Source organism: Staurois parvus, unplaced genomic scaffold, assembly GCF_062004578.1.
Source record: "Staurois parvus isolate SC_StPar_1 unplaced genomic scaffold, SC_StPar_1.0 ptg000610l, whole genome shotgun sequence".
NCBI classification, from domain to species: Eukaryota; Metazoa; Chordata; class Amphibia; order Anura; family Ranidae; genus Staurois; species Staurois parvus.
In genome coordinates this window covers 733,378-759,771 of record NW_028318406.1, presented here as the reverse complement: position 1 = coordinate 759,771, position 26,394 = coordinate 733,378, and the positions used below count along the sequence as shown (strand labels likewise).

The 26,394-nt window shown below is 46.1% G+C and overlaps 1 protein-coding gene across 1 annotated transcript in view; it reads right to left on the bottom strand.

The window, feature by feature from the left end:
- SPINT1 (serine peptidase inhibitor, Kunitz type 1) overlaps nucleotides 1-24,073 on the bottom strand; it is a 70,193-nt gene extending 46,120 nt beyond the window's left edge. Inside the window, exon 1 of the mRNA XM_089693033.1 lies at nucleotides 22,685-24,073. Within this exon, the coding sequence (XP_089549159.1) occupies nucleotides 22,685-23,081 (397 nt within the window). The 5' untranslated portion in view covers nucleotides 23,082-24,073. The remainder of the gene's footprint in view (nucleotides 1-22,684) is intronic.
- Between the last annotated feature and the right edge of the window lie 2,321 nt (nucleotides 24,074-26,394).

Below are 26,394 nucleotides of genomic sequence, written 5' to 3'. Positions count from 1 at the left end.
GTTTGCCTGCATTGGATTCCATGGTATAGAAGTACAATGGAATCTGGTTGCAGTGTGTTTTTTTTTTTGTTTTTTTTTAAAGTAGTGCATGCAGTACTTTTGGTGTGGTCCAGTGCAATGCAGCCCATTCAACATGAATGGCACTGCATATGAATCGCACAGGAACGTGCAGTGCATTCCTGGTGTGATGCAGCCCCCATATCACAAGATCTGATTTGAGATTAGAGGGAAACTGGAATTAGGATATGGTATCTTCTGGACCAGGTGTTGTGGGGTGGGAATAGGGAGTGAAAGCGGATTGGGATGAAGGTCCCTCCAGCTGTCCAAAAGGCAGTATTGCCTTATTAGGTTAGTGAAAGAACTATAGAAAATTGGTAATGTTGGTGGTTGGGTGGCTGATGCAAGAGCTTTTCTATCTAGCGCTGGGGGGAATTTAGTATTAAAATATCCACATATTAAAAAGGGACTCCCTTAAGTGTGTATGAATGAGATCAAGCAAATGGTGTATGTATGTTTTACTCAGTTGGCCTCTAGCTCAGCTGTTAAAGCTTTAGGTAGTTCACAGACTTAAAAATGCTCTATATTTATTACTACTACTTAAAGCCCAATTCTTGGCAAAATATTTTTTCCCCATGCAGTGGAGCTGTGCCCGCATGGCATGTGTTAGCTGCTCTTTTTTTTCTAGGGGAGAGGAGATTTACTTACCCGATTCTGCAATCCCCCCAGTGCAAGACCAGTTCAGTGCCCCCGTGATCCAGTGGAATAGCAGACTGTTCCTGACATGGTCTTTGGTCTGTGGAGCTTGCTCTGGGCATGATAATTTACCACTGAACCATGGGGGAACAATTTTCTAAAGGATCATTGGATCGGGTGAATATGAGCTTTCTAATTACCTGTAGACAAAACAGGCAGTTGACCCTTGCAGTGCAGGTAGAGCCCCATTGCATGGAAAACATTTTTTGCCCATATATAGGCTTTAAAAGTAGGACTATAGGCAAACCTTTTTTTTCTCCAGTTTGGATAGAATAAGGGATGGTTATAACCCTTGTCATTTTTTTTTTTGCCATCTATGTCTAATTGGGGGGATTTACATTCACTTCCTGTCCCATAGCCAAAACAGGAAGTGAGAAAAACACTGCAAATTAGGGGAATTCTTTGGTGACCCCCAGGTCACCAACACTAGTGTCCCCATTGGACAATTTCCCCTTTTACTTTTCTGGGGGCAACTTAAAATTTAGAGTTTTTTTACTTGCAATGATAAATGGTAAATAGAGAGGGTGAATCTCCCTAATGGGGGTACAGACAGCAATAAAATCCCACCAAAAAGGTGTTCTAAGCCATCTCCACTTCATCCAAAACAAAAAAAAAACGTTTTGCCTTCAGTTACACTTTAAGCTTGATATATACTCATTACTTAGGATTTTCTAATGAAGCTTTTTCTTTTTTGTTATTTGAGCGCATACCCAAAATTACTGGCAAATCTGCATAGATTTTCTGAGTTTTAAACAATTCTAACTGAAGCTTATTTATCCACTATTCTTTATGGTCATCTCTGATGCTCTGATTTAAGCCAACTAGAATAGGCTAGTAAGGGAGGGTTATATCCTGTCTTTTTTTGCCATCTTTCTCTTTGGGGAGATTCACCTGACCCATAGCCAAAACAGGAATTAAAGAATTCCCTAAAATTAAGGGAACCTCTTGGGGACCCCAGGTCACCAGAACTAGTGTCCCCATTGAAAGCTTTCCCCTCTATTACTTTTCTGGGGACAATCCAAAATTTGGGATTTTCTTTTACATTCAATGACAACGGTAAAAGGACAAATCGAGTGTGAAAGTTTTGCCTTTAGTTATACTTCCAAGTCTGACAGATCTTCCTATCAGCTGCCTATTGTCAAATATTTCCCAAATTTGAGTGTATAGTATGTGAGGATAGGCAGTTAAAAGCAGATTAGGCTGACAGCACAATGGGGTTGATTAACTAAAGGCAAAATATGCTGTTCACTTTGAAAAGGGACAATGGTATTTGCAAGGGAAAATTCCCCACAACTTAGTGATTGTGATAAGTTTTCACTTCACAAATACCACCCAAACAAGTGCAAGAGAGAAAAAAAAAAAAAAAAAAAAAAAGCACTTTTGATTGCACATAATTGGATGATGCAAATCAGCTGAGCTTCAAATCATTCACTAAGCTCTGGGAAAAATTCCCCTTTCAAAGTGAGCAGTCTAGACTGCCTTTGGAGAATCAACCCCAGTGTATCTGCTGAACTGAAATAGAAAGCACAATTTTCAGACCAACTTGCTGGACTACAGACCTCTTCCTAGCCCCCATCCTGTTCTGTACTACTCCACATTCACACATTGATTTCTTTCCCAACAAAACAATGCTAATGTCTTGGCTCCCAATAGCCTGCTAACACATTGGCGTTGATTTACCAAAGGCAAATAGACTGTGCACTTTGAAAAGAGCAGTTGCTCCAGAGATTAGTAAATGAGCAGAAGCTCCATTGACTGCCATCATCCAATCACATGCAAACAAAAATGTCCTTTTTTTCAATTATCCCTGCACATGATTGGGTATTTGTTGCAAAGTGAAGCTGCACCTCATTTACTACGCTCTGGAGCAAATGCACTTGCAGAGTGTAACTTCACTTTTTGCCTTTATTATTATTATTAGAATACAGTATTTATATAGCACCAACAGTTTGCTCAGCGCTGTACATTACAATGGGAGACAGTACACGAGACAGTACAGTAACAATACACAAGGGTTTGAGGGCCCTGCTCCTTGGAGCTTACAATCTAGGAGGGAAGGGATAGTGGTACAAGAGGAGATACAGTCAGGTCCATAAATATTGGGACATCGACACAATTCTAACATTTTTGGCTCTATACACCACCACAATGGATTTGAAATGAAATGAACAAGATGTGCTTTAACTGCAGACTGTCAGCTTTAATTTGAGGGTATTTACATCCAAATCAGGTGAACGGTGTAGGAATTACAACAGTTTGCATATGTGCCTCCCACTTATTAAGGAGCCAAAAGTAATGGGACAGAATAATAATCATAAATCAAACTTTCACTTTTTAATACTTGGTTACAAATCCTTTGCAGTCAATTACAGCCTGAAGTCTGGAACGCATAGACATCACCAGACGCTGGGTTTCATCCCTGGTGATGCTCTGCCAGGCCTCTACTGCAACTGTCTTCAGTTCCTGCTTGTTCTTGGGGCATTTTTCCTTCAGTTTTGTCTTCAGAAAGTGAGATGCATGCTCCATCGGATTCAGGTCAGGTGATGGACTTGGCCATTGCAGAACATTCCACTTTTTTCCCTTAAAAAACTCTTTGGTTGCTTTTGCAGTATGCTTTGGGTCATTGTCCATCTGCACTGTGAAGCGGCGTCCAATGAGTTCTGAAGCATTTGGCTGAATATGAGCAGATAATATTGCCTGAAACACTTCACAATTCATCCGGCTGCTTTTGTCAGCAGTCACATCATCAATAAATACAAGAGAAGCAGTTCCATTGGCAGCCATACATGCCCACGCCATGACACTACCACCACCATGCTTCACTGATGAGGTGATATGCTTAGGATCATGAGCAGTTCCTTTCCTTCTCCATACTCTTCTCTTCCCATCACTCTGGTACAAGTTGATCTTGGTCTCATCTGTCCATAGGATGTTGTTCCAGAACTTTGAAGGCTTTTTAGATGTCGTTTGGCAAACTCTAATCTGGCCTTCCTGTTTTTGAGGCTCACCAATGGTTAACATCTTGTGGTGAACCCTCTGTATTCACTCTGGTGAAGTCTTCTCTTGATTGCTGACTTTGACACACATACACCTACCTCCTGGAGAGTGTTCTTGATCTGGCCAACTGTTGTGAAGGGTGTTTTCTTCACCAGGGAAAGAATTCTACGGTCATCCACCACAGTTGTTTTTTTGTGGTCTTCCGGGTCTTTTGGTGTTGCTGAGCTCACTGGTGCGTTCCTTCTTTTTAAGAATGTTCCAAACAGTTGTTTTGGCCACGCCTAATGTTTTTGCTATCTCTCTGATGGGTTTGTTTGTTTTTTTTTTCAGCCTAATGATGGCTTGCTTCACTGATAGTGACAGCTCTTTGGATCTCATCTTGAGAGTTGACAGCAACAGATTCCAAATGCAAATAGCACACTTGAAATGAACTCTGGACCTTTTATCTGCTCATTGTAATTGGGATAATGAGGAAATAACACACACCTGGCCATGAAACGGCTGAGAAGCCAATTGTCCCATTACTTTTGGTCCCTTAATAAGTGGGAGGCACATATGCAAACTGTTGTAATTCCTACACCGTTCACCTGATTTGGATGTAAATACCCTCAACTTAAAGCTGACAGTCTGCAGTTAAAGCACATCTTGTTTGTTTCATTTCAAATCCATTGTGGTGGTGTATAGAGCCAAAAATGTTAGAATTGTGTCAATGTCCCAATATTTATGGACCTGACTGTAGCTGTGGGGGATGGAGTGGTAGGAAGAGTGGAGGAGATCGGCAATTAGGTGACGCCCTCACCTAATAGGCTTCTCTGAAGAGGTGGGTTTTCAGGGTGTGCCTAAAAGGTGAGGAGGGTAGGTGACAGTCTGATGGATTGGGGTAGCTTGTTCCAGAGGATGGGGGAAGCTCTGGAGAAGTCCTGGAGACAGGCATGGGAGGAGGAGACCAGGGAACTAGAGAGTAGGAGGTCTTGTGAGGAGCGGAGAGTACAATTTGGGGGGAGTGTTATGAACAGCTTTGTACGTCAATGTTAGTAATTTGAATTTTATGCGTTGGGCAATCGGAAGCCAGTGGAGGGAGTGGCAGAGGGGGGGTGGCGGATATGGAGCGGTTAGTAAGGTGGATGAGTCTGGCCGCCGAATTTAGTACAGACTGAAGCGGGGATAGCCTGCGATGAGCTAAGCCGGTGAGGAGGGAGTTACAGTAGTCAAGTCGGGATATAATAAGGGAGTGAAGGAGTTGCTTAGTAGTTTCCGGAGTTAGGAATGGACGTATTTTGGAGATGTTGCGGAGGTGGAGTCTACATGAATTTGTCAGCGATTGGACCTGGGGCTGGAAAGACAGATTGGAGTATAAAATGACACCTAGTACGCTGGCTTGTGGGGTGGGACTGATGGTGGTGTTGTTGGTCGTGATGAAGAAGTCGGGGGGGGGGGGGGGGGGGAACTAGGAGCACGGTTTTGGAAACGTTTAATCTGAGGAAGTGGAGTGATATCCAATCTGATATGTCGTTCAGTAGGCTAGTGATTTGGGCGGAGACTGAAGAGGTGAGGGGTAGAGAGATAGATTTGCGTGTTGTCGGCATAGAGATGGTAGTTGAAGCCGTGGGAGTGTATCAGTTGGCCAAGGGAGGAGGTGTAGATGGAGAAGAGAAGGGGTCCGAGGACAGAACCTTGGGGGACCCCAACAGAGAGGGGGAATGAGGGGGAGGTAGCAGCGTTATAGGTAACACTGAAGGAGCGCTGTGATAGATAGGAAGAGAGCCAGGAGAGAGCGTAGTCTCTGAGGCCAAGAGTGTATAGTTTTAGTAAATCAACCCCATTGTGTCCCAAAAGGGCTCTTGGGAGATGCAGTGCTGAGGGATTCTCTACTTCAGCAAGATCTGCCCCTGCATGAATTTTACGAGTATGGTGCTGATGCCACATGGGAAATAAAGGATACTTCTTGCTACAGTATCAAGATCAAAGAAAAAAAAAATAATGCAATGGAAGAGAGGAGGTTTAGGGTTAAATATGGGTAAGGCCTTCATCTATTAATTAGACCAACTGAAAACTAAACACTCTTTAGGTAGTTAGGACGGTCAGCAGATGATGACCAGGAAGGGTAAAAGGAACCATCAGACTAACCAACACCCAGACTAAAATCCTCAGAGTGCTCCATAAACAGGTTATATGTCTCTGAACAGGGAACATGTTTATGGTAAAAGAGAAGAGGGGAGGGGAGGGAGCGGATTATAAGAGGAAACAAAAGTGGTCAGAACATGAAGTATAATGGAAAGGATGAAATCAAAAGGTTCACATTTTAATTTAGGTAATCAGTTGTAAGAAGATGTGACCATGCAAGCCACATGGTGGCTTCTCTGTGCCTGATGCAAGCCTTATCGATGTTAGGGCATCATGCTGCCTTGATCAAAAATGGTTTGTTTTTTTTCCCCTTTCTTGAACACCATCAGGTATACTTTGCAAAGTGAAACCTCACCACATTCATTAAAGTGGTTCTAAAGGCTCAAGGAATTTTATGCATGAAGGTAGAAAAACCTGTGTGTAGCAGGCCCCCAGCCCCCCCAACACTTACCTGAGCTCCCTTTTTGATCCAGCGATGTCCACAAGAGCCTCGGTTCTCTGGGTACTCTCACTCCTGATTGGCTGTGATAGCAGCAGGAGCCAATGGCTCCCACAGCTGCCTTAGCCAGTGAGCCAATCAGGAGAGGGAGGGGTGGGGCCAAGCCACGTGTGTGTGTGTGTGTGTGTGTGTGTGTGTGTGTGTGTGTGTGTGTGTGTGTAGATCGGCAGATCCGCGGCTTGGGAGCGTACCTGTTTGGGTGCTCCCACAGCAAGCACTCAGCAGGAGGGAGAAGCCAGAAGCGCCGGAAGGGGAAGATTTGGGCTGCTCTGTGTAAAACCACTACACAGAGCAGGTAAGTATGACATGTTTATTATAATTTAAAAAAAAAAAAAAAAAAGCAAAGGACTTGAATGTCACTTTAACTATGGGACAAACTGTCTTGCAAAATAAATAGCTCATTTGCCTTTAGTAAATCGACCCCTCTGGTTCTATTTCCTAATACTAACCCACTAATCTACCAGTGACCATTCTTATCACTGGTACATGTGTACTAAATTACAAATGCACAAAAATTTACCATGAAATGCAACATTTAACTATTTTTGAAAAGCAAATTTCCCATTTTGGAGTTCATATTTTACTACTGGTTCAAGTGGAATCCCTTCCAAAATCCTCCTAACTACCTGACATTTCACATATTTTGTTTCAGTATCTACTACAAGGAACAGAGACTGCTTATATCACATGATAAATACTATGTGGCTTGTACTCTAATTTTTCTGTTAATTGGTTGTTACTGTCCATTATTTACACAATCTGGATCTTCAACTGAACCTTTAAATGACTGTTTGGTCAGACACTGTTTTGGTCACTGTATGAACTAGGACTGCTATTATCAGTGATGAGCACTGAAATGCATCATCTGTTGCGTTTATCTTATAACAGAATGTCTCTAGATTAATAATTAAATGAGTAAACTGTAAAAAGGTAAAACTTATGAGGAACTGGGTTTTGTCTGTTCACTTGATGTGTAGAATAGAAAAGGTCAGTTCTGATAGTGTCTGCAAACAAATGAAGTCATTCCTTGCAATGGCTATGACAATGTATTACTCATTATCCCCCAATTAGTACTACATCAGTGAACAAATCTCTTGGTCAATAAAATGTCTTTGCCAGAATAAACGGTGACATATTAGTTTCCTAATGCATACGAGTGTAGAAACTGTGTTAAAGATGGTTTATATTAACAGGTGTCTACAAACCAAAACAAAGGGCCAGTTCACTGGTCTTTAGGAGAGATGGACTGTGGCCACTGGAAGTAGAAATTGTCCTGGCGTTACCGGGATAGTGATATGGATAATGACACCATTATTGGTGTCAGTGGGAGCAACAGTGTCTTGTGTCAGTTGGAGCAAAGTGCTCCAGGGCAAGCAAAGGGCCAGATATAGCCCTCAGGCCGTAGTTTGGAGACCACCGATTTGAAAGACTGTGTTCTAACATGACATCAAAGAATGGCAATGACAGTTTCTCAGAATACGACCCAGCTAATTAGACAATTTCTAATTAAACATCTGTTTGTTAAAAACCTTAGGGTTTTGTTGAGTATGTTTGCTATGTTATAGCTCACAAATATCCTTCTTTTGAAAAGGCTGTTCCTCTTTAGAAACCAAATCCTGCTGTTTCTTCTTTTCTGCAATTGCCTCACATAAAAAATGCATCAAAACTGACTTACTGAACCACAGTAAACCTACTGTTTGTTATTTTTTTTGTTGTGAGGGAGAATGAAAACCATGATGCAGTGCTTGAACCTTGCAAACAATTTCTATGCCCAGGCAGGCAAGGACACACAAAACTCTTGTCCCTCTAGACTCCGACTTCAGGTATTTTGCCGATGGAGGAAAGAGTGGCAAGGGATGGTTGGAGAGGAAAGTACTGGTAGGTTGGGGAGTTGCTTTACACACGGTCACTTTGCCATAAAAGGGACAGTGTGTGTGTTTTTATTTTTATTTTGCTAGCTGTTTACCGGGTGCTCTACTGGTACTGTTCATGTCAGTGCTTCATGAATCGGGGTGGGTGGGTGCTTTGTATGCTAGCACTTTTTTTCCTTATGAAAGATCCCTACTTCTATTCATACTTGCCATTCTAAATAAAGAACTGGCATCAAGTACAAACCTTTCACAAGATTATTTCTAGGAGTTCCAACACAAAATGAAAACAGGGCTCAATGTATTCAATCCAGCAGCCGCCCCCCTCCATATCATGAGATGCACATGCCTGGCCCAAGTATTACTATGTGTGAAGCATAGTCAATTTCACACAGTAATCCAGAGTTTCAGCAAAGAAAACGTTAAAGTGCTGGTTGCAAATGTTAACTAAAAGACAAAATCAAGTCATTCCTAAACTAAAAAGTTTTAGAAGTCACACTTTCGGAAGCCGTTCAGAATGAAGAGCACTGCAGTGCACAAATGTGCATGCCACAGCAGTGTAACAGACAGCAAGATAAACATCTGAAAGTGACACCAAGTGACAATGCCATGTTTTCCAAGGGTGGGACATGGAAAGCCTTTCCAATCCTCCTTTTCAAACACCATGCTGCTTAAAGTCCCTGCCCCTGTTTAGGGCTGGGGGAGGAGAGGAACATGGCCCCAATGCTCACAAAACATTTTATTCCTGCAAAAAATTAGACTTGCTCTATGTGATATTGTCCAGGCAGGCCCGGTCATGTAACTCAGACCATTGAAGAAAGTGAAAAAAAGAGCACTGGACCCATAGGATTATCTTACTGGTATTGATATTTTAGAGTGTTGATGCTGTAATCTGGTTCCTGGGCAGACGGCCTCCAAACCCCAGAGGATCTATGGTCTTCTTGGCTTGTAGTGTAGCATATATGTAAATTGATGTACCACACCACTGTTATAAGATCCAGATACAACTTTATTCGAATAAACGTTTCCCCCATTCAGCCCACTTAGCACACACACACTTGCTGTGTGTAGCAGGCATTACCCTTCCACTTGTATAAATTATATATACACAAGTTCTATCTATGGTTCTCAGCAGTAATTCCTGATTTGTTTGGACCCTCTAACTGCCATCCAAGTATTTTGATCACAAGCAGCTGCTGGCCAACGGGAAGCCAAGAGATGGTAGGGAAGTGAAATCGTACACCTGAGAATATTCTCCAAAGTTTGAGTCACAGGAGGAGTGGAAGGTGTGGAGAAGAATGGCCAGCTGACTAATCTTTTTCACTTGTACACAGACACCGTCACCTTAGGGATTAATGACGTAGCCATGAAAATAAACTGGCTGAAACCAACCCTAGAGACTAGCAGGAGGCTCTGCCTCCATCACAGATCAGGCATCATTGTGCAGAAGTGAGGATTCCCAGCATGGTCATGTGGACAGCAGACTCTTCATCCTACACTTCCGCTGCTCAGAGTTCCCAGCATATCCCCCTAATTAGATGTAAGCCTTTGTGAGATACTAAGCTAGTTTTGCAGTTATTCAGACAAAACCGTTTTATAAGTTTGCCGTTTACATCTCTCTCTAGTCATTTGTGCTGAGAAGCTCACACAATTTACATATCTCTAGAGCTGCTACACAAAGAGCTCCTCACTCTGCGTTGGTATTAGATGTGGAAGGCTGGGCCCCTTGTCAATATTTAACCTGCAAAATGTCAAATACAAATGTGCCAAGTGTCTTCTATTGACTGAACTAGCGATCTCAAAGATCTTATAGGTTATGTGTGCTGTGTCACAGGCAATAGACAAGCCCTTCTTAATGGCCCTGTAAAGCTGAAAGGATAACTTTACCATTTAGAAAAAAAATATATAATAATCAAAAAAAAAAAAAGAAGTGCATTCATATTTTCTCCTGCAGGATCCTGCAAAGCATTGCACACGTGATCAGTGGATCACAGGTGTAATGTCAAGCTCATGCAGACACAAGCCCTACAGCTGTCAGTGTGAAGGCTGAGGGGCTTGTGAATGAAGTAGGAGTGCACTCACCAGCGCCCTTGCAGTTCATGGAGAATGACAAGTCATCTGCTTTGATGGCAGACGGGACTTGTAGTTCATTCACAGATCACGGTGATAAAGTTCTCAGTACACTCCCACCCAAAACCTTTTGTTTGAAAAATGAAAGCCAGATAAAAAATTGTAAGCCAAACAGTCTTCATCCAATTAGATGCAGGCACTATTCCGGTAATAGGACAGCCTGTGGAGCCAAAGCAAGTGATGAATCCATCTGTGCTGTTCCTTTTCTCTGTGCAGCTGTACCTTTATATAAGCAGTTATAGAAAAACGTTTTTTTTTACCTTTGGAATAAAGGTTTTGCATAAATATATAAAAGAGGATCATTGTAAGTACCCCTGTATGTGTTAAATGGCTTGATTCATCTCTGTAACTGATGCTGGAGAGCTTGTTTTGTTGAAAATCAACAGACTAAAGGCATCTTTAAGACGTGCGGGAGTAGGGAGGATTGAAGATGCGGAATTGCATGCTGGCCACCTCTAACTTCTTAAAAGAAAGGTTCGTGGGGAAAAAAGAAACACCCACACACCTTTTTTACATTTTCACCTAGGTGGATGCAGCATGGGGGTAAAACAGGCAGTGAGGAGGAATCACATTGCTTCCTCACCACCTGTCAGTAGCCTCTAAAGCAGGGGTAGGCAACCTGCGGCTCTCCAGCTGTTGTAGGACTACAAGTTCCATAATGCCTCTGCAAGTCATAGCTGTAACTGCAAAGTTTGCAATGTCTCATGGGAAATGTAGTTCAACAACAGCACGAGAGCCACAGGCTGCCTACCCCTGCTCTAAAGCATGAATGTCAAACTGGTGGCCCTTCAGCTGTTGCCAAACTACAAGTCCCATGAGGCATTGCAAGATTGACAGTTACAAGCATGACTCCCAAAGGCAGAGGCATGATGGGACTTGTAGTTCACCAACAGCTGAAGGGCCGCCAGTTTGATACCTCTGCTCTAAAGCACAATTTGAATGCAGGTCAGGCTTCAGGTGCATGCACCTGTCTAAAAATGCAGCTGCAGATAAAACACTTGGTCTTTTTGACCATGCAATTTCCCTGTGGTTCCCGCACCCACAAAACGCATTGCAGGCTGAGATGTGCGGGGGTGCCAGATCTAGAATTAACGGCAGCCCCACGCATCTTGTAAGAGCAGAGTGATTCGGCTGTGGATCTGGGAACACGTGCAATTCCCCTACCCACAACCAAGGCTTAAATGCACATCTAAATCTACCCTTACTGGCTTGATCACAGATGAAAAATGAGGAGACTAAAAATGAAAAGGCAACATCCCACAGAGTGAATGTTGCAAATGTAAATGAGTAAATTGCTATTCAGGCCTAGTGTAGAATACGAAAGCAATAAAAGTGAGCGCTCTTATGGGTAAGCAGCTAGACACTCAAGGAAACCAAATAAAGCCTTGTGGAAAACGCATTAAAAAAAATGTGCAGCGCTAATCAGTAAATTAAGGTGCAAAATTATTCATTTTATGACTGCTTCATTGCCTTTTAGTCATTTGGAATAATTCTGCACCTTAATTTACTGATTAGCGCTGCACTTTGTTTATGCTATTCAGGCCCAACTCACTTTTTTGATGCAGAAAAGCTAAAATTGTTGTCTGTGACTTCATTAAAAGAGATCCTATTATACCTCTACAGCTTAAAAACATCTCATCTCTTCATTGGCCCATTTATTTGGAGTACTCAGCAGTGACATGGGGGAAGGGGTGAAGAAAGGATAGGTATGCAGAAGAGGACACAGGCATCCAATATCCTGGAAATGTGGAATGCCGAAGAGGCTTTAGGGCTTGAATGGAGGAGAGGCAACAGAAACAGGCCAGGTGAGGATGTGGGTCTACTCTAGCAAGGGAGTAAAGCTTTCTAAGCTGCAAAGACAGAAGTAAGGGGAAATCTCATCCAAAAAAGGGACAGACAGCAATGAAAAGCCCTTCCCAACTTGATCGAAAAATAATTTATGGGAGGTAAACCGTGGCACTCACATATGAAAATAGAGGATATGCAGACCAGATAAATGCCCTTCTTCCCCCCCTTCACCTCACAGATCATCAATAAAAACTCAACTCTAGAGATATAAGATCTGTACACCATCCTATCAGTCACACCATTTCATTGGATGTGTGCAGGCTGACATCACTGTCCACGCCTACATCGGGGGCAGAGGCAATGACCTGCAACCAGAACAAAAAGTCATTCTAAAAGACACCCCCCTTTTTTAACACTTTCTATAACCCTTCACCAGGGGGGAAAAAAAAAAAAAAATCCAAAATTATGACATTTCAATGTTTTTAGTTGTGAACAAAAATCCAATATAAATATTTTTTTATGCAAAGAAAATTCTGTAAAAACCTCCATAAATAATTGTAATATTGTAAACAAACTAAAAAATCCCAGCGCCAATCAAGGAAAGTATACAATTATGCAGCTGTGCACCAGTGAAAACCACCAATAATGAACACAAAAAACAGCGCAAAAATTAAATAAATAAAAATAATCACAAATATATAAATGTCCGTGCAAAAATATATATATACAGTGGGGATCGAAAGTTTGGGCACCCCAGCTAAAATTTTTTATTAATGTGCATAGAGAAGCCAAGGAAAGATGGAAAAATCTCCAAAAGGCATCAAATTACAGATTAGACATTTTTATAATGTCAACAAAAGTTAGATTTTATTTCCATCATTTACACTTTCAAAATAACAGAAAACAAAAAATGGCGTCTGCAAAAGTTTGGGCACCCTGCAGAATTTATAGCATGCACTGCCCCCTTTGCCAAGCTGAGACCTGCCAGTGTCATGGATTGTTCTCAATCATCATCTGGGAAGACCAGGTGATGTCAATCTCAAAGGTTTTAAATGCCCAGACTCATCTGACCTTGCCCCAACAATCAGCACCATGGGTTCTTCTAAGCAGTTGTCTAGAAAACTGAAACTGAAAATAGTTGACGCTCACAAAGCTGGAGAAGGCTATAAGAAGATAGCAAAGCGTTTTCAGATGTCAATATCCTCTGTTCGGAATGTAATTAAGAAATGGCAGTCATCAGGAACAGTGGAAGTTAAAGCAAGATCTGGAAGACCAAGAAAAATATCAGACAGAACAGCTCGCAGGATTGTGAGAAAAACAATTCAAAACCCACGTTTGACTGCACGATCCCTCCAGAAAGATCTGGCAGACACTGGAGTTGTGGTACACTATTCCACTATACAGAGATACTTGTACAAATATGGTCTTCATGGAAGAGTCATCAGAAGAAAACCTCTTCTACGTCCTCACCACAAAAATCATCGTTTGAACTTTGCAAATGAACATATAGACAAGCCTGATGCATTTTGGAAACAAGTTCTGTGGTCCGATGAGGTTAAAATTGAACTTTTTGGCCGGAATGAGCAAAGGTACGTTTGGAGAAGAAGGGGCACAGAATTTAATGAAAAGAACCTCTGTCCAACTGTTAAGCATGGGGTTGGATCAATCATGCTTTGGGGTTGTGTTGCAGCCAGTGGCACAGGGAGCATCTCACGAGTATAAGGAAAAATGGATTCAATAAAATGTCAGCAAATTTTGGATGGTAACTTGATGCCATCTGTGAAAAAGCTGAAGTTCAAGAGAGGATGGCTTCTACAAATGGATAATGATCCTAAACACACCTCGAAATCCACGGGGGATTACATCAAGAGGCGTAAACTGAAGGTTTTGCCATGGCCTTCACAATCTCCTGATCTCAACATAATTGAAAATCTATGGATAGACCTTAAAAGAGCAGTGCGTGACAGACAGCCCAGAAATCTCAAAGAACTGGAAGACTTTTGTAAGGAAGAATGGGCAAAGATACCTCAAACAAGAATTGAAAGACTCTTGGCTGGCTACAAAAAGCGTTTACAAGCTGTGATACTTGCCAAAGGGGGCAGTACAAGATATTAACTCTGCAGGGTGCCCAAACTTTTGCAGACGCCATTTTTTTGTTTTCTGTTATTTTGAAAGTGTAAATGATGGAAATAAAATCTAACTTTTGTTGACATATATTATAAGAATGTCTAATCTGTAATTTGATGCCTTTTGGAGATTTTTCCATCTTTCCTTGGTTTCTTTACGCACATTAATACAAATTTTTAGCTGGGGTGCCCAAACTTTCAATCCCCACTGTATAATATAATATTTCAAACATAAGTCCTTATTTTCCCAAAAGGATTTTCAAGACAATGTTCCAAAATGTGCTTCCACCTAATCACCATGTGAAAAATAATATTGACCGCACTCACCAGATGGAGGTGAGTAATAAGCCTCATAGGATATAAGGGATCCTATAGCCCCTCAGGAGGAACTCAAATCGCCTTCACCCTGCTTAGATACAGCAATCGACTCCACTCTACTTCTCCATGGAATCCTCAATAGTGTGCAAGGAAAAAAAGGCTACATAGTGTAATACTGCCACTCAATACCATATAAATCGATAGAATAAGGACACTCACATGTTTCAATAAAATAACAGGCCTTGTTTAATAGCCTCAAAGGCTTCAAAGGAACAAGTTTCCAAATTGTAAATATAGGGATCTCACGCTTTAAGAATCACTGTAGAAGATGATTGCTGTATCTAAGCAGGGTGAAGAAGGCGATTTGAGTTCCTCCTGAGGGGCTATAGGATCCCTTATATCCTATGAGGCTTATTACTCACCTCCATCTGGTGAGTGCGGTCAATATTATTTTTCACGTGGTGATTAGGTGGAAGCACATTTTGGAACATTGTCTTGAAAATCCTTTTGGGAAAATAAGGACTTATGTTTGAAATATTATATATATATATTTTTTTTTTTTTTTTTGCACGGACATTTATATATTTGTGATTATTTTTATTTATTTCATTTTTGCGCTGTTTTTTGTGTAATTGCAATATTGTATTTCATCCTGCCCCAATTTTACCAGGGTCTAGTATGCCTTTTGATTGCTCTTCCTCTCTATGTAGTTTTTAACCTTTTTTTAGTAGTAGAGTCAAAATCTCAGATCTTTATTATACATTTTGCAAATTTTAGTGATATATTTTGACTTTATACCCTTTTGAGTGTTTGAAAATCTATGCTGCAATTGGTTTCCTGAGATGTTAGTGTGCCCAATTTATACTATGTGCCACAAAGGCATTCCAGCATGTACTACATGCAATTTAACTGTATGTGGACGCCAGGTCGTCACACCTAGGTGAGTGCAGTCCTGAATGGTCGCACCCTCGTTTTCCAATGAACATTAATATAAATATGGAGTGCCCCCCATTAGTATGATGTGTACCCCCATCTCCCCATAGACATTAATATGGAGTGCCCCCCATGGATGTTATTATGGAGTGCCCCAACTTCTCCCCACTTGCCCAATCCTCCAAGAACATTGTCATGAAGTATACCCGTTTACCCATAGATATTAATATTGAGTGCTCACCCATGAATGTTTGTATAGAGTGTCCCAGCTTCCCCTCCTGCTTTGCCCATTCCCTCATGGACTGCACGTGCCTTCCTTCCCCCTTTTTCATTTAAAAGGCAAGCAACTCGAGATCCTCCACAACAAGGGTTTTCCTAAACTGAACACATAACGGTTTTAAAATGTATGTTTTCACATCAACTATACCACTCAGTGGAAACCCTAGAACACATTTAGAGGGGGGGGGGGGGGCGGTTCATATATTTTTGGCCATAAATGTGATGGTCAGCTGACCACATACCTCTGGCCATATGGTAGATCACAGCACTTCTGAAAAGTATACACAATGATCTGCGTGGAGTCCAGTCTGGGGGGGGGGGGGGGGGAAGAAGAAGGACACACACAAATACAGGAGAGGGTCTAACCTTGGGAGAGTAAATTCCAGAATAGAAACCTAGTGTAAACATTAACCCCTACAGGAATCCACACAGACATGGATGTAAGCTGCTCTATTAGTAACCCATGAAATAAAAAAGGAATAAACAGAATGCAGTTTTAGAGACTGTCTTGAGAAGAGGAGATTAAGGGGGATATAATCACCATGTATAAATACATCATTGGTTCATATAGTGAACTCGGTGTAGAGTTATTCACCCTGAGGTCATCACAGAGGACAAGGGGGCACTCTTTACGTCTGGAGGAAAAGAACTTTAATCTCCAAATACAGAAAGGTTTCTTCACAGTGAGAGCTGTACAAATGTGGAATAGATTCCCTCAAGAGTTGGTTTTGGTCCGCTCAGTGGATTGCTTTAAAAAAGGCCTGGATTATTTCCTAGATACACAGAATACAACTGGATGCTAACATTTATAGGTAAAGTTGATCCAGGGAATATCCTCTCAGGGGATTAGGAAGCGATTTTTTTATGGGTTTTTTTTGCCTTCCTCTAGATCAGCGGTTCTCAACCTGGGGGTCGCGACCCCTTTCGGGGTCGAACGACCATTTCACAGGGGTCGCCTAAGACCATCAGAAAACACATATTTCCGATGGTCTTAGGAACCGAGACACCGCTCCTGTCTCAGGCGATCTGTGGGCGGGATGATATGCTGCCCCTGTAACCTGGCCACACCTCCGGGATCACTCAACAGCTCCGCCTCCTCGCCACTGATTGGCCACCGGAACTGTAGCTCAGGAGAGGCACACAGGCGGCCAATCACCGGCGAGGAGGTGGAGCTTGGAGAGGAGGAGCCGAGCGGCAGCACGCGGAGATCGAAGAAGATCGAGGGAGCTGCAGGAGCGAGTGAAGAGAGAGGCCAGAGAAGGAAGACAGCTGACAGGTAAGTGCAAATTTTGCTGCTGCAGCCATGTATGCAGGCTGTAGATGGGAGAGGGAGAGAGCGAGCCCAGGGTGGAGCAGGAGTCAGCAAGGTAAGCATCATCGGTGTCAGTGGAAGGGATAGTGCCCCATCATTTGTGTCACTAATACCAACGATGGGGCACTATTCCTCCCCCCACTGACACCCACGATGGGGCACTATTCCTCCCACTGACACCCACGATGGGGCACTATTCCTCCCACTGATACCCACGATGGGGCACTATTCCTCCCACTGATACCCACGATGGGGCACTATTCCTCCCACTGACACCCACGATGGGGCACTATTCCTCCCACTGACACCCACGATGGGGCACTATTCCTCCCACTGACACCCACGATGGGGCACTATTCCTCCCACTGACACCCACGATGGGGCACTATTCCTCCCACTGACACCCACGATGGGGCACTATTCCTCCCACTGACACCCACGATGGGGCACTATTCCTCCCACTGACACCCACGATGGGGCACTATTCCTCCCACTGACACCCACGATGGGGCACTATTCCTCCCACTGACGCCAATGATTGTACACTATTCCTCCCACTGACGCCAATGATGGGGCACTATTCCTCCCACTGACGCCAATGATGGGGCACTATTCCTCCCACTGACGCCAATGATGGGGCACTATTCCTCCCACTGACGCCAATGATGGGGCACTATTCCTCCCACTGACGCCAATGATGGGGCACTATTCCTCCCACTGACGCCAATGATGGGGCACTATTCCTCCCACTGACGCCAATGATGGGGCACTATTCCTCCCACTGACGCCAATGATGGGGCACTATTCCTCCCACTGACGCCAATGATTGTACACTATTCCTCCCACTGATACCAATGATGGGGCACTATTCCTCCCACTGATACCAATGATGGGGCACTATTCCTCCCACTGATACCAACGATGGGGCACTATTCCTCCCACTGATACCAACGATGGGGCACTATTCCTCCCACTGATACCAACGATGGGGCACTATTCCTCCCACTGATACCAACGATGGGGCACTATTCCTCCCACTGATACCAACGATGGGGCACTATTCCTCCCACTGATACCAACGATGGGGCACTATTCCTCCCACTGATACCAACGATGGGGCACTATTCCTCCCACTGATACCAACGATGGGGCACTATTCCTCCCACTGACACCAACGATGGGACACTATTCCTCCCACTGACACCAACGATGGGACACTATTCCTCCCACTGACACCAACGATGGGACACTATTCCTCCCACTGACACCAACGATGGGACACTATTCCTCCCACTGACACCAACGATGGGACACTATTCCTCCCACTGACACCAACGATGGGACACTATTCCTCCCACTGACACCAACGATGGGACACTATTCCTCCCACTGACACCAACGATGGGACACTATTCCTCCCACTGACACCAACGATGGGACACTATTCCTCCCACTGACACCAACGATGGGGCACTATTCATCCCACTGATACCAACGATGGGACACTATTCATCCCACTGACATCAGTGATGGGGCGCTAGTCCTCCCACTGCAAAATTACAGTTATGAAGTAGCAACGAAAATAATTTTATGGTTGGGGGTCATATTGGGGGTGTATTAAGGGGTCGCGGCATTAGAAAGGTTGAGAACCACTGCTCTAGATCAATAGTGGGTATAGGATTATGGGGTTTTTGGGGTTAAACTGGATGGACTTACGTCTTTTTTCAGCCAGACCAACTATGTAACTATAGCCTTGTTGACACATTTTATTTATAAAAGATCCTAGAAATTCAGGAGATGGGGGGGGGGGGGGGGGGGAACAAAAAACAAAAAAAACACGACTATAGTGTGTAGTAATAGAAGTAAAATAAAGTTAAGGTGGCGTTTGAATGGATAGACCGCATTCACTGGGTGAATTCAGATCCGGGAGAGTTTATGGGACAAATACAGATAAGTTGCTGGACTTTAATTCCAATTTAAAGAAACTTTAGAAGATATGAGAGGAAGTGTAAATATCTCCTAGATCCGGGGTCCTCAAACTTTTTAAACGGGGCCAGTTCACTGTCCCTCAGACCGTTGGAGGGCCGGACTATAGTTTAAAAAAAAAAAAAAAAAAAACTATGGTCATCTCCTGTACTGTGTCCGCATTTGTTCAGAGACTGCGGACATACAATAGCGGCAGGAATACTGGGCCGGCTGCTCTATAAGACACACAGACATTTCCCCCCAAGTGTGTCTTATGGAGCGAAATAGTGCCCCGCCGTTGGGGTCAGTGGGAGGGGATGGAATAGAGCCCCGCCGTTGGGGTCAGTGGGAGGGGGAGGAATAGAGCCCCGCCGTTGGGGTCAGTGGGAGGGGGAGGAATAGAGCCCCGCCGTTGGGGTCAGTGGGAGGGGGAGGAATAGTGCCCCGCCGTTGGGGTCAGTGGGAGGGGGAGGAATAGTGCCCCGCCGTTGGGGTCAGTGGGAGGGGGAGGAATAGTGCCCCGCCGTTGGGGTCAGTGGGAGGGGGAGGAATAGTGCCCCGCCGTTGGGGTCAGTGGGAGGGGGAGGAATAGTGCCCCGCCGTTGGGGTCAGTGGGAGGGGGAGGAATAGTGCCCCGCCGTTGGTGTCAGTGGGAGGGGGAGGAATAGTGCCCCGCCGTTGGTGTCAGTGGGAGGGGGAGGAATAGTGCCCCGCCGTTGGTGTCAGTGGGAGGGGGAGGAATAGTGCCCCGCCGTTGGTGTCAGTGGGAGGGGGAGGAATAGTGCCCCGCCGTTGGTGTCAGTGGGAGGGGGAGGAATAGTGCCCCGCCGTTGGCGTCAGTGGGAGGGGGAGGAATAGTGCCCCGCCGTTGGCGTCAGTGGGAGGGGGAGGAATAGTGCCCCGCCGTTGGCGTCAGTGGGAGGGGGAGGAATAGTGCCCCGCCGTTGGCGTCAGTGGGAGGGGGAGGAATAGTGCCCCGCCGTTGGCGTCAGTGGGAGGGGGAGGAATAGTGCCCCGCCGTTGGCGTCAGTGGGAGGGGGAGGAATAGTGCCCCGCCGTTGGCGTCAGTGGGAGGGGGAGGAATAGTGCCCCGCCGTTGGCGTCAGTGGGAGGGGGAGGAATAGTGCCCCGCCGTTGGCGTCAGTGGGAGGGGGAGGAATAGTGCCCCGCCGTTGGCGTCAGTGGGAGGGGGAGGAATAGTGCCCCGCCGTTGGCGTCAGTGGGAGGGGGAGGAATAGTGCCCCGCCGTTGGCGTCAGTGGGAGGGGGAGGAATAGTGCCCCGCCGTTGGTGTCAGTGGGAGGGGGAGGAATAGTGCCCCGCCGTTGGTGTCAGTGGGAGGGGGAGGAATAGTGCCCCGCCGTTGGTGTCAGTGGGAGGGGGAGGAATAGTGCCCCGCCGTTGGTGTCAGTGGGAGGGGGAGGAATAGTGCCCCGCCGTTGGTGTCAGTGGGAGGGGGAGGAATAGTGCCCCGTCGTTGGTGTCAGTGGGAGGGGGAGGAATAGTGCCCCGTCGTTGGTGTCAGTGGGAGGGGGAGGAATAGTGCCCCGTCGTTGGTGTCAGTGGGAGGGGGAGGAATAGTGCCCCGTCGTTGGTGTCAGTGGGAGGGGGAGGAATAGTGCCCCGTCGTTGGTGTCAGTGGGAGGGGGAGGAATAGTGCCCCGTCGTTGGTGTCAGCGACACCAACGATGGGGCACTATTCCTCCCACTGACAGCAATGACACTTAACTAGCCGACCCCTGTTCCAGCTTGGTGCTGCTGCAGCCAGCATACCTGGTTGTAGCAGTACCATCTGCATGGCACACTTACCGGGCGGTCAGCTGTCCTCCTTCCTTCACTTCGGCCTCTCCCTCCCTTGATTTTCATGGGGCCGCTTGGCTCCGCCTCCTCGCCGGTGATTGGCCGCCTGTGTGCCTTTCCTGAGCTACAGTACTGGCGCCCAATCACCGGTGAGGAGGCGGAGCCGAGCGGCAGCACGGACATCGAGTGAGGGATCCCCTCATGTTTTGCATTGTATTGGTATTGTTCTGTCACATGTTCTGTCCCCCTTTGTAAGGTACAGTGCTGAGCGAACTATTGGCACTTTATAAATACTGTATAATAATAGAAGAAAGGTATCATGGAACCCTTCAGTTTCAAATAAGCGTGGAGTGATAACCAAGGAGATATCCATTCAGACCTCAGACACTGGCAGATATAAATGCCACTTTAGAAGCATCATTTTATGCCTCTGAACGCAGCTCTATATTGTTCAATGTGTCCATGCTCACGGACATAACACATGCGAAGGCACGTAGTTTCAGTCTGGTGTCTAAAACAAATGGATATTCTAACCACAGACTAAAATTACACACAAATGCTGTATATACACGCTGGACTAAGCATTGTTATGCTAGATTTTTCTGCCAACTCCTGGCAGAAAGATCCAGCATAAGGCTCCATTCACACTAGCGCGACTCCAAATTTCCATTGTCACTTGGATGTAACTTTGGCTTCAACTGTAACACAACTGTCGCATTGATAGCATTAGGATGCAACTATCATGCAATTTTTGAGAGTTTACATTGCAGTCTACGGTACTCAAGCTGAATTAAAGTAGCGCAGGAACCTTTTTTAAAAATCGCATAGATTTGAACAGCTTCCATTGAAATACATGGGCTGAGAATTTTCATGCGACTGTGTCCCAAGTCGCAGGATAAGTCACACCATGTGACTAAAGCCATAATGATATTTTAATATCCCGGTGTTCATTCATCCTTAAAGTGGATCTTCATGCCGCAGACATAGATATTTTTTTATTTATTTATTTAGAGCAGGGGTCTCCAACCTATGGCGCCAGGCCAAATCTGACCCGCTGAAAGATTTTATCCAGCCCTCTGATGTAAGGAGGCTTTGAGGGGGACTTTGATATAGGGAGGCTTTGATGGGGACCCTGTTATATGGAAGCTCTGAGGGTCAGCTCACACCTGAATAGCACAGGAAAGCAGTCTGCGTTTCTGGGCGATGGGAATGATTGCGCTGAAATCGCACTACAAGTATTGCAGGCACTGCTTTTCAAATATGCACTGCACCAGATTGTATGGTACCATGCAATCCTGTGCAGGTAAACACACGGCGCTTGTGATCTGCGTTTGGGGTGTCAGTAGGATTACATTGACACTAGCAAAAGATTGCACATCCTGTGCGTTTTGAATGTGGTGTGGAAAATGTGCACGGAATATGGGTTTCCACACCGTGTTCTGTTGTGAACAGACCTTGATGGGCTCATTTATTTGGAATTTCTTTGCTTACTGAAATTTTTCTCAATTGTTATAAATCTAAAGAATGTAATGAGGATTCCAAAAATCTCCAAGTAAAATATTAATTTAAATTAGATTTTTTAATTTATAAAACTGATTTATTCAGCACTGTAATGTTAGTAAATGATGTGGCCCTCATATTGGGACGTTTGGAGACCCCCGATTTAGAGAATAGGGACGTTAATTGGGAGGTTTACCATAGTGAGAGAATGTTAAAGAATCAAACTATAGGAGGACCCAGAACTAGAATCAGGACAATGTGTCCACATTGGATACAACAAAGTAACCACTCACCTTCCATCACTTCCCATCGTTGGAAATACTTGCTGCTGACGCCTAACAGGACGTAACTGAGAAATCCCTCCTTCCTGGCCAGCTTACACACAAATTCCTGCTTGTAGATGCAGTCCAGCAGGAAACAAGAGTGAACGCGGTCATCCTGGTCAGGAACCATCTCCACCAAAGCCAGGTTACATCCAGGGGTCCTACAGCAAGCTTCCATACAGTCCCTGCCACTGTCCAGCTGGGGGGAGGACAGGAATGTGGCCCCACTGCTCACAGAATCATTGAGTTCCAGTACAAAGTTAGACTTGCCTTTGGTGAAATTATCCAGACAGGCCTGGCCATGTAACGCAGACCGTCCGATATGTAGAGCTCCTAAGAGAGCAGCAAGGAGGCACAGCCTGTACATTCTCCTGCTGGAAGAGGTCTCTGAACACTGGTGATAGCTGCCTCTGAATTCCTTCTGAGACCAGTGATCCCTCCAGAGGATCTCTGTGCCCCAATCCCCCTACAGAGGAGCCCTAAACCCTGGTCCCTAAAAAGGATCTGTGTCCTAATCCCCCTAAGCCCTGATTTCCCCCCAGAAAGGAGCCCTAAGCCCCTACAGAGGGTTCCTGCTCCCTACAGAGAATCCCTTTCTTTAAGGTCTGTGTCCAGATCCCCCTATAGAGGATCCCTGCGTCCTGATCCCTATAGAAGAGCCAGGAGTCCTGATCCCCCTACAGTGGGTCCCTGTGTCTCAATCCCTACAGAGGATCCCTGCTTCCCAATTCCTCTACTGAGGGTTCCTGAGCCCCAAACCCATCAGAAAGCCATACACCAAATAGAACGCCAGAGACCTGCCCTACCCCCTCCTCTAGTAGAGTTGTTTATAGTAGTCAGCACTTCTAGATTTCGATGGATCGGGTAGATCAGTCAATTGGTTGTCATAAACTGGGGCCCCTGTGTGAAGGACTCTCCGATCACCGGTGGTCTCCTTCTCTCCAGGTGTGGGGCTCCTCTCCTCCCGGACCCAGCAGTCCCTCTCAAGTCCTCCGCAGGTTTCAGATGAAACTAAAATGGGTGTTCCCGATCGCCAGGTATCCACCTTTAACCCTTCAGCGCCAGCCAGGTGCGTCAACTTACTTGGAGCTGCTGGTCAAGGAGGAGCCGGAGAGGGAGGAAGTGAAATGGAACACCTGAGGCCCGCCCACACCTGAGTCACGGAGGAGAGGAGGAAGGTGAGGAGGAGAGCGGTCATTGGGCTGGGCTCTATCACTTCTACACACAGCTGTCACCTGAGAGATGGATGACGTACCCGGAGAAGGAACTGGCTGGAACCATCCGGCTCTGCCGCCATCACACCCTGCATTGTGTGCTAGTGAGGAGGCCAGCCTGACAGTGCGGACTGCAGACGCCCCCCTGAGCTCCTCACCGCGCTCCTCGCCTTCCTGAACTCCTCGCCCCCCTGAGCTCCTCACCGCGCTCCTCGCCTTCCTGAACTCCTCGCCCCCCTGAGCTCCTCAGCGCGCTCCTCGCCCCCCTGAGCTCCTCACCGCGCTCCTCGCCTTCCTGAACTCCTCGCCCCCCTGATCTCCTCAGCGCGCTCCTCGTCAGACTTTGCTGACTGTAATCGATCCCTCCCGGCTTCTATATCGGAGGACAAGACTTCCATCTACAGAGCTGCCACCCAAGGCGAGCATCAGGCAATGTGGGCCGTGCTGTGAGGAGGACACATGGCTTCTCATGGATGGATTCCGAGTTATGCCAAATACTGCCGACATCACCCCCAGCATTTACAGCACATAATACACTTCAGACGGTCTGGGCCGGACTGACAACTCATGGGGCCCCCGAGCAACAGGGGGTTATGGTGCCCCTATGTCCTTGCCCACACTCACAGCACACCCAAAAAGCCTATAAAAAGGTACCAGGGACATTTCATGGGGCCCCCTACTGACCCTGGGCCCTCGAGCAGCGCTCGAATGCTCAGTCCGCCCCTGTTTAGACCCATTCACTTTCCAGTGTTATGTCCCAGCCCAATACTACAGGTGTTTACATTCATTTTTATCCTCATTGATCAGTGATCTCCAAACTGCGGAACACTGACACCAACGACGGGGCACTGTTCCTCCCGCTGACACCAACGACGGGGCACTGTTCCTCCCGCTGACACCAACGACGGGGCACTGTTCCTCCCGCTGACACCAACGACGGGGCACTGTTCCTCCCGCTGACACCAACGACGGGGCACTGTTCCTCCCGCTGACACCAACGACGGGGCACTGTTCCTCCCGCTGACACCAACGACGGGGCACTGTTCCTCCCGCTGACACCAACGACGGGGCACTGTTCCTCCCGCTGACACCAACGACGGGGCACTGTTCCTCCCGCTGACACCAACGACGGGGCACTGTTCCTCCCGCTGACACCAACGACGGGGCACGATTCGTCGCTCTGACACCAACGACGGGGCACGATTCGTGCCACTGACACCAACGACGGGGCACGATTCGTGCCACTGACACCAACGACGGGGCACGATTCGTGCCACTGACACCAACGACGGGGCACGATTCGTGCCACTGACACCAACGACGGGGCACGATTCGTGCCACTGACACCAACGACGGGGCACGATTCGTGCCACTGACACCAACGACGGGGCACGATTCGTGCCACTGACACCAACGACGGGGCACGATTCGTGCCACTGACACCAACGACGGGGCACGATTCGTGCCACTGACACCAACGACGGGGCACGATTCGTGCCACTGACACCAACGACGGGGCACGATTCGTGCCACTGACACCAACGACGGGGCACGATTCGTGCCACTGACACCAACGACGGGGCACGATTCGTGCCACTGACACCAACGACGGGGCACGATTCGTGCCACTGACACCAACGACGGGGCTTTATTCCTCCTAGCAATACCAACGACGGGGCACTATTCCTCCCACTGACACCAGTAATGAGAGCACTACTCCTCCCACTAATACCAATGATCTAGCTCTATTACTCCCACTGATACCAATGATCTAGCTCTATTACTCCCACTGATACCAATGATCTAGCTCTATTACTCCCACTGATACCAATGATCTAGCTCTATTACTCCCACTGATACCAATGATCTAGCTCTATTACTCCCACTGATACCAATGATCTAGCTCTATTACTCCCACTGATACCAATGATCTAGCTCTATTACTCCCACTGATACCAATGATCTAGCTCTATTACTCCCACTGATACCAATGATGAGGGCACTATTCCTCCAACTGACACCAATGATGAGGGCACTATTCCTCCAACTGACACCAATGATGGGTTATTATTCCTCCCAATGATGGGGAATTATTCCACCCACTGATACCTATGATGGGACACTAGTCCTCCCACTGACACCAATGATGGGACACTATTCCTCCCACTGACACCAATGATGGGGCACTATTCCTCCCACTGATATCAATGATGGGGCACTATTCCTACCACTGATATCAATGATGGGGCACTATTCATCCCCCTGACACCAATGATAGGGCACTATTCCTGCTACTGACACCATTGATGGGGCACTATTCCTCCCACTGTCACCAACGACGGGCACTATTCCTCCCACTGTCGCCAATGACGGGGCACTATTCCTCCCACTGTCGCCAATGACGGGGCACTATTCCTCCCACTGTCGCCAATGACGGGGCACTATTCCTCCCACTGTCGCCAATGA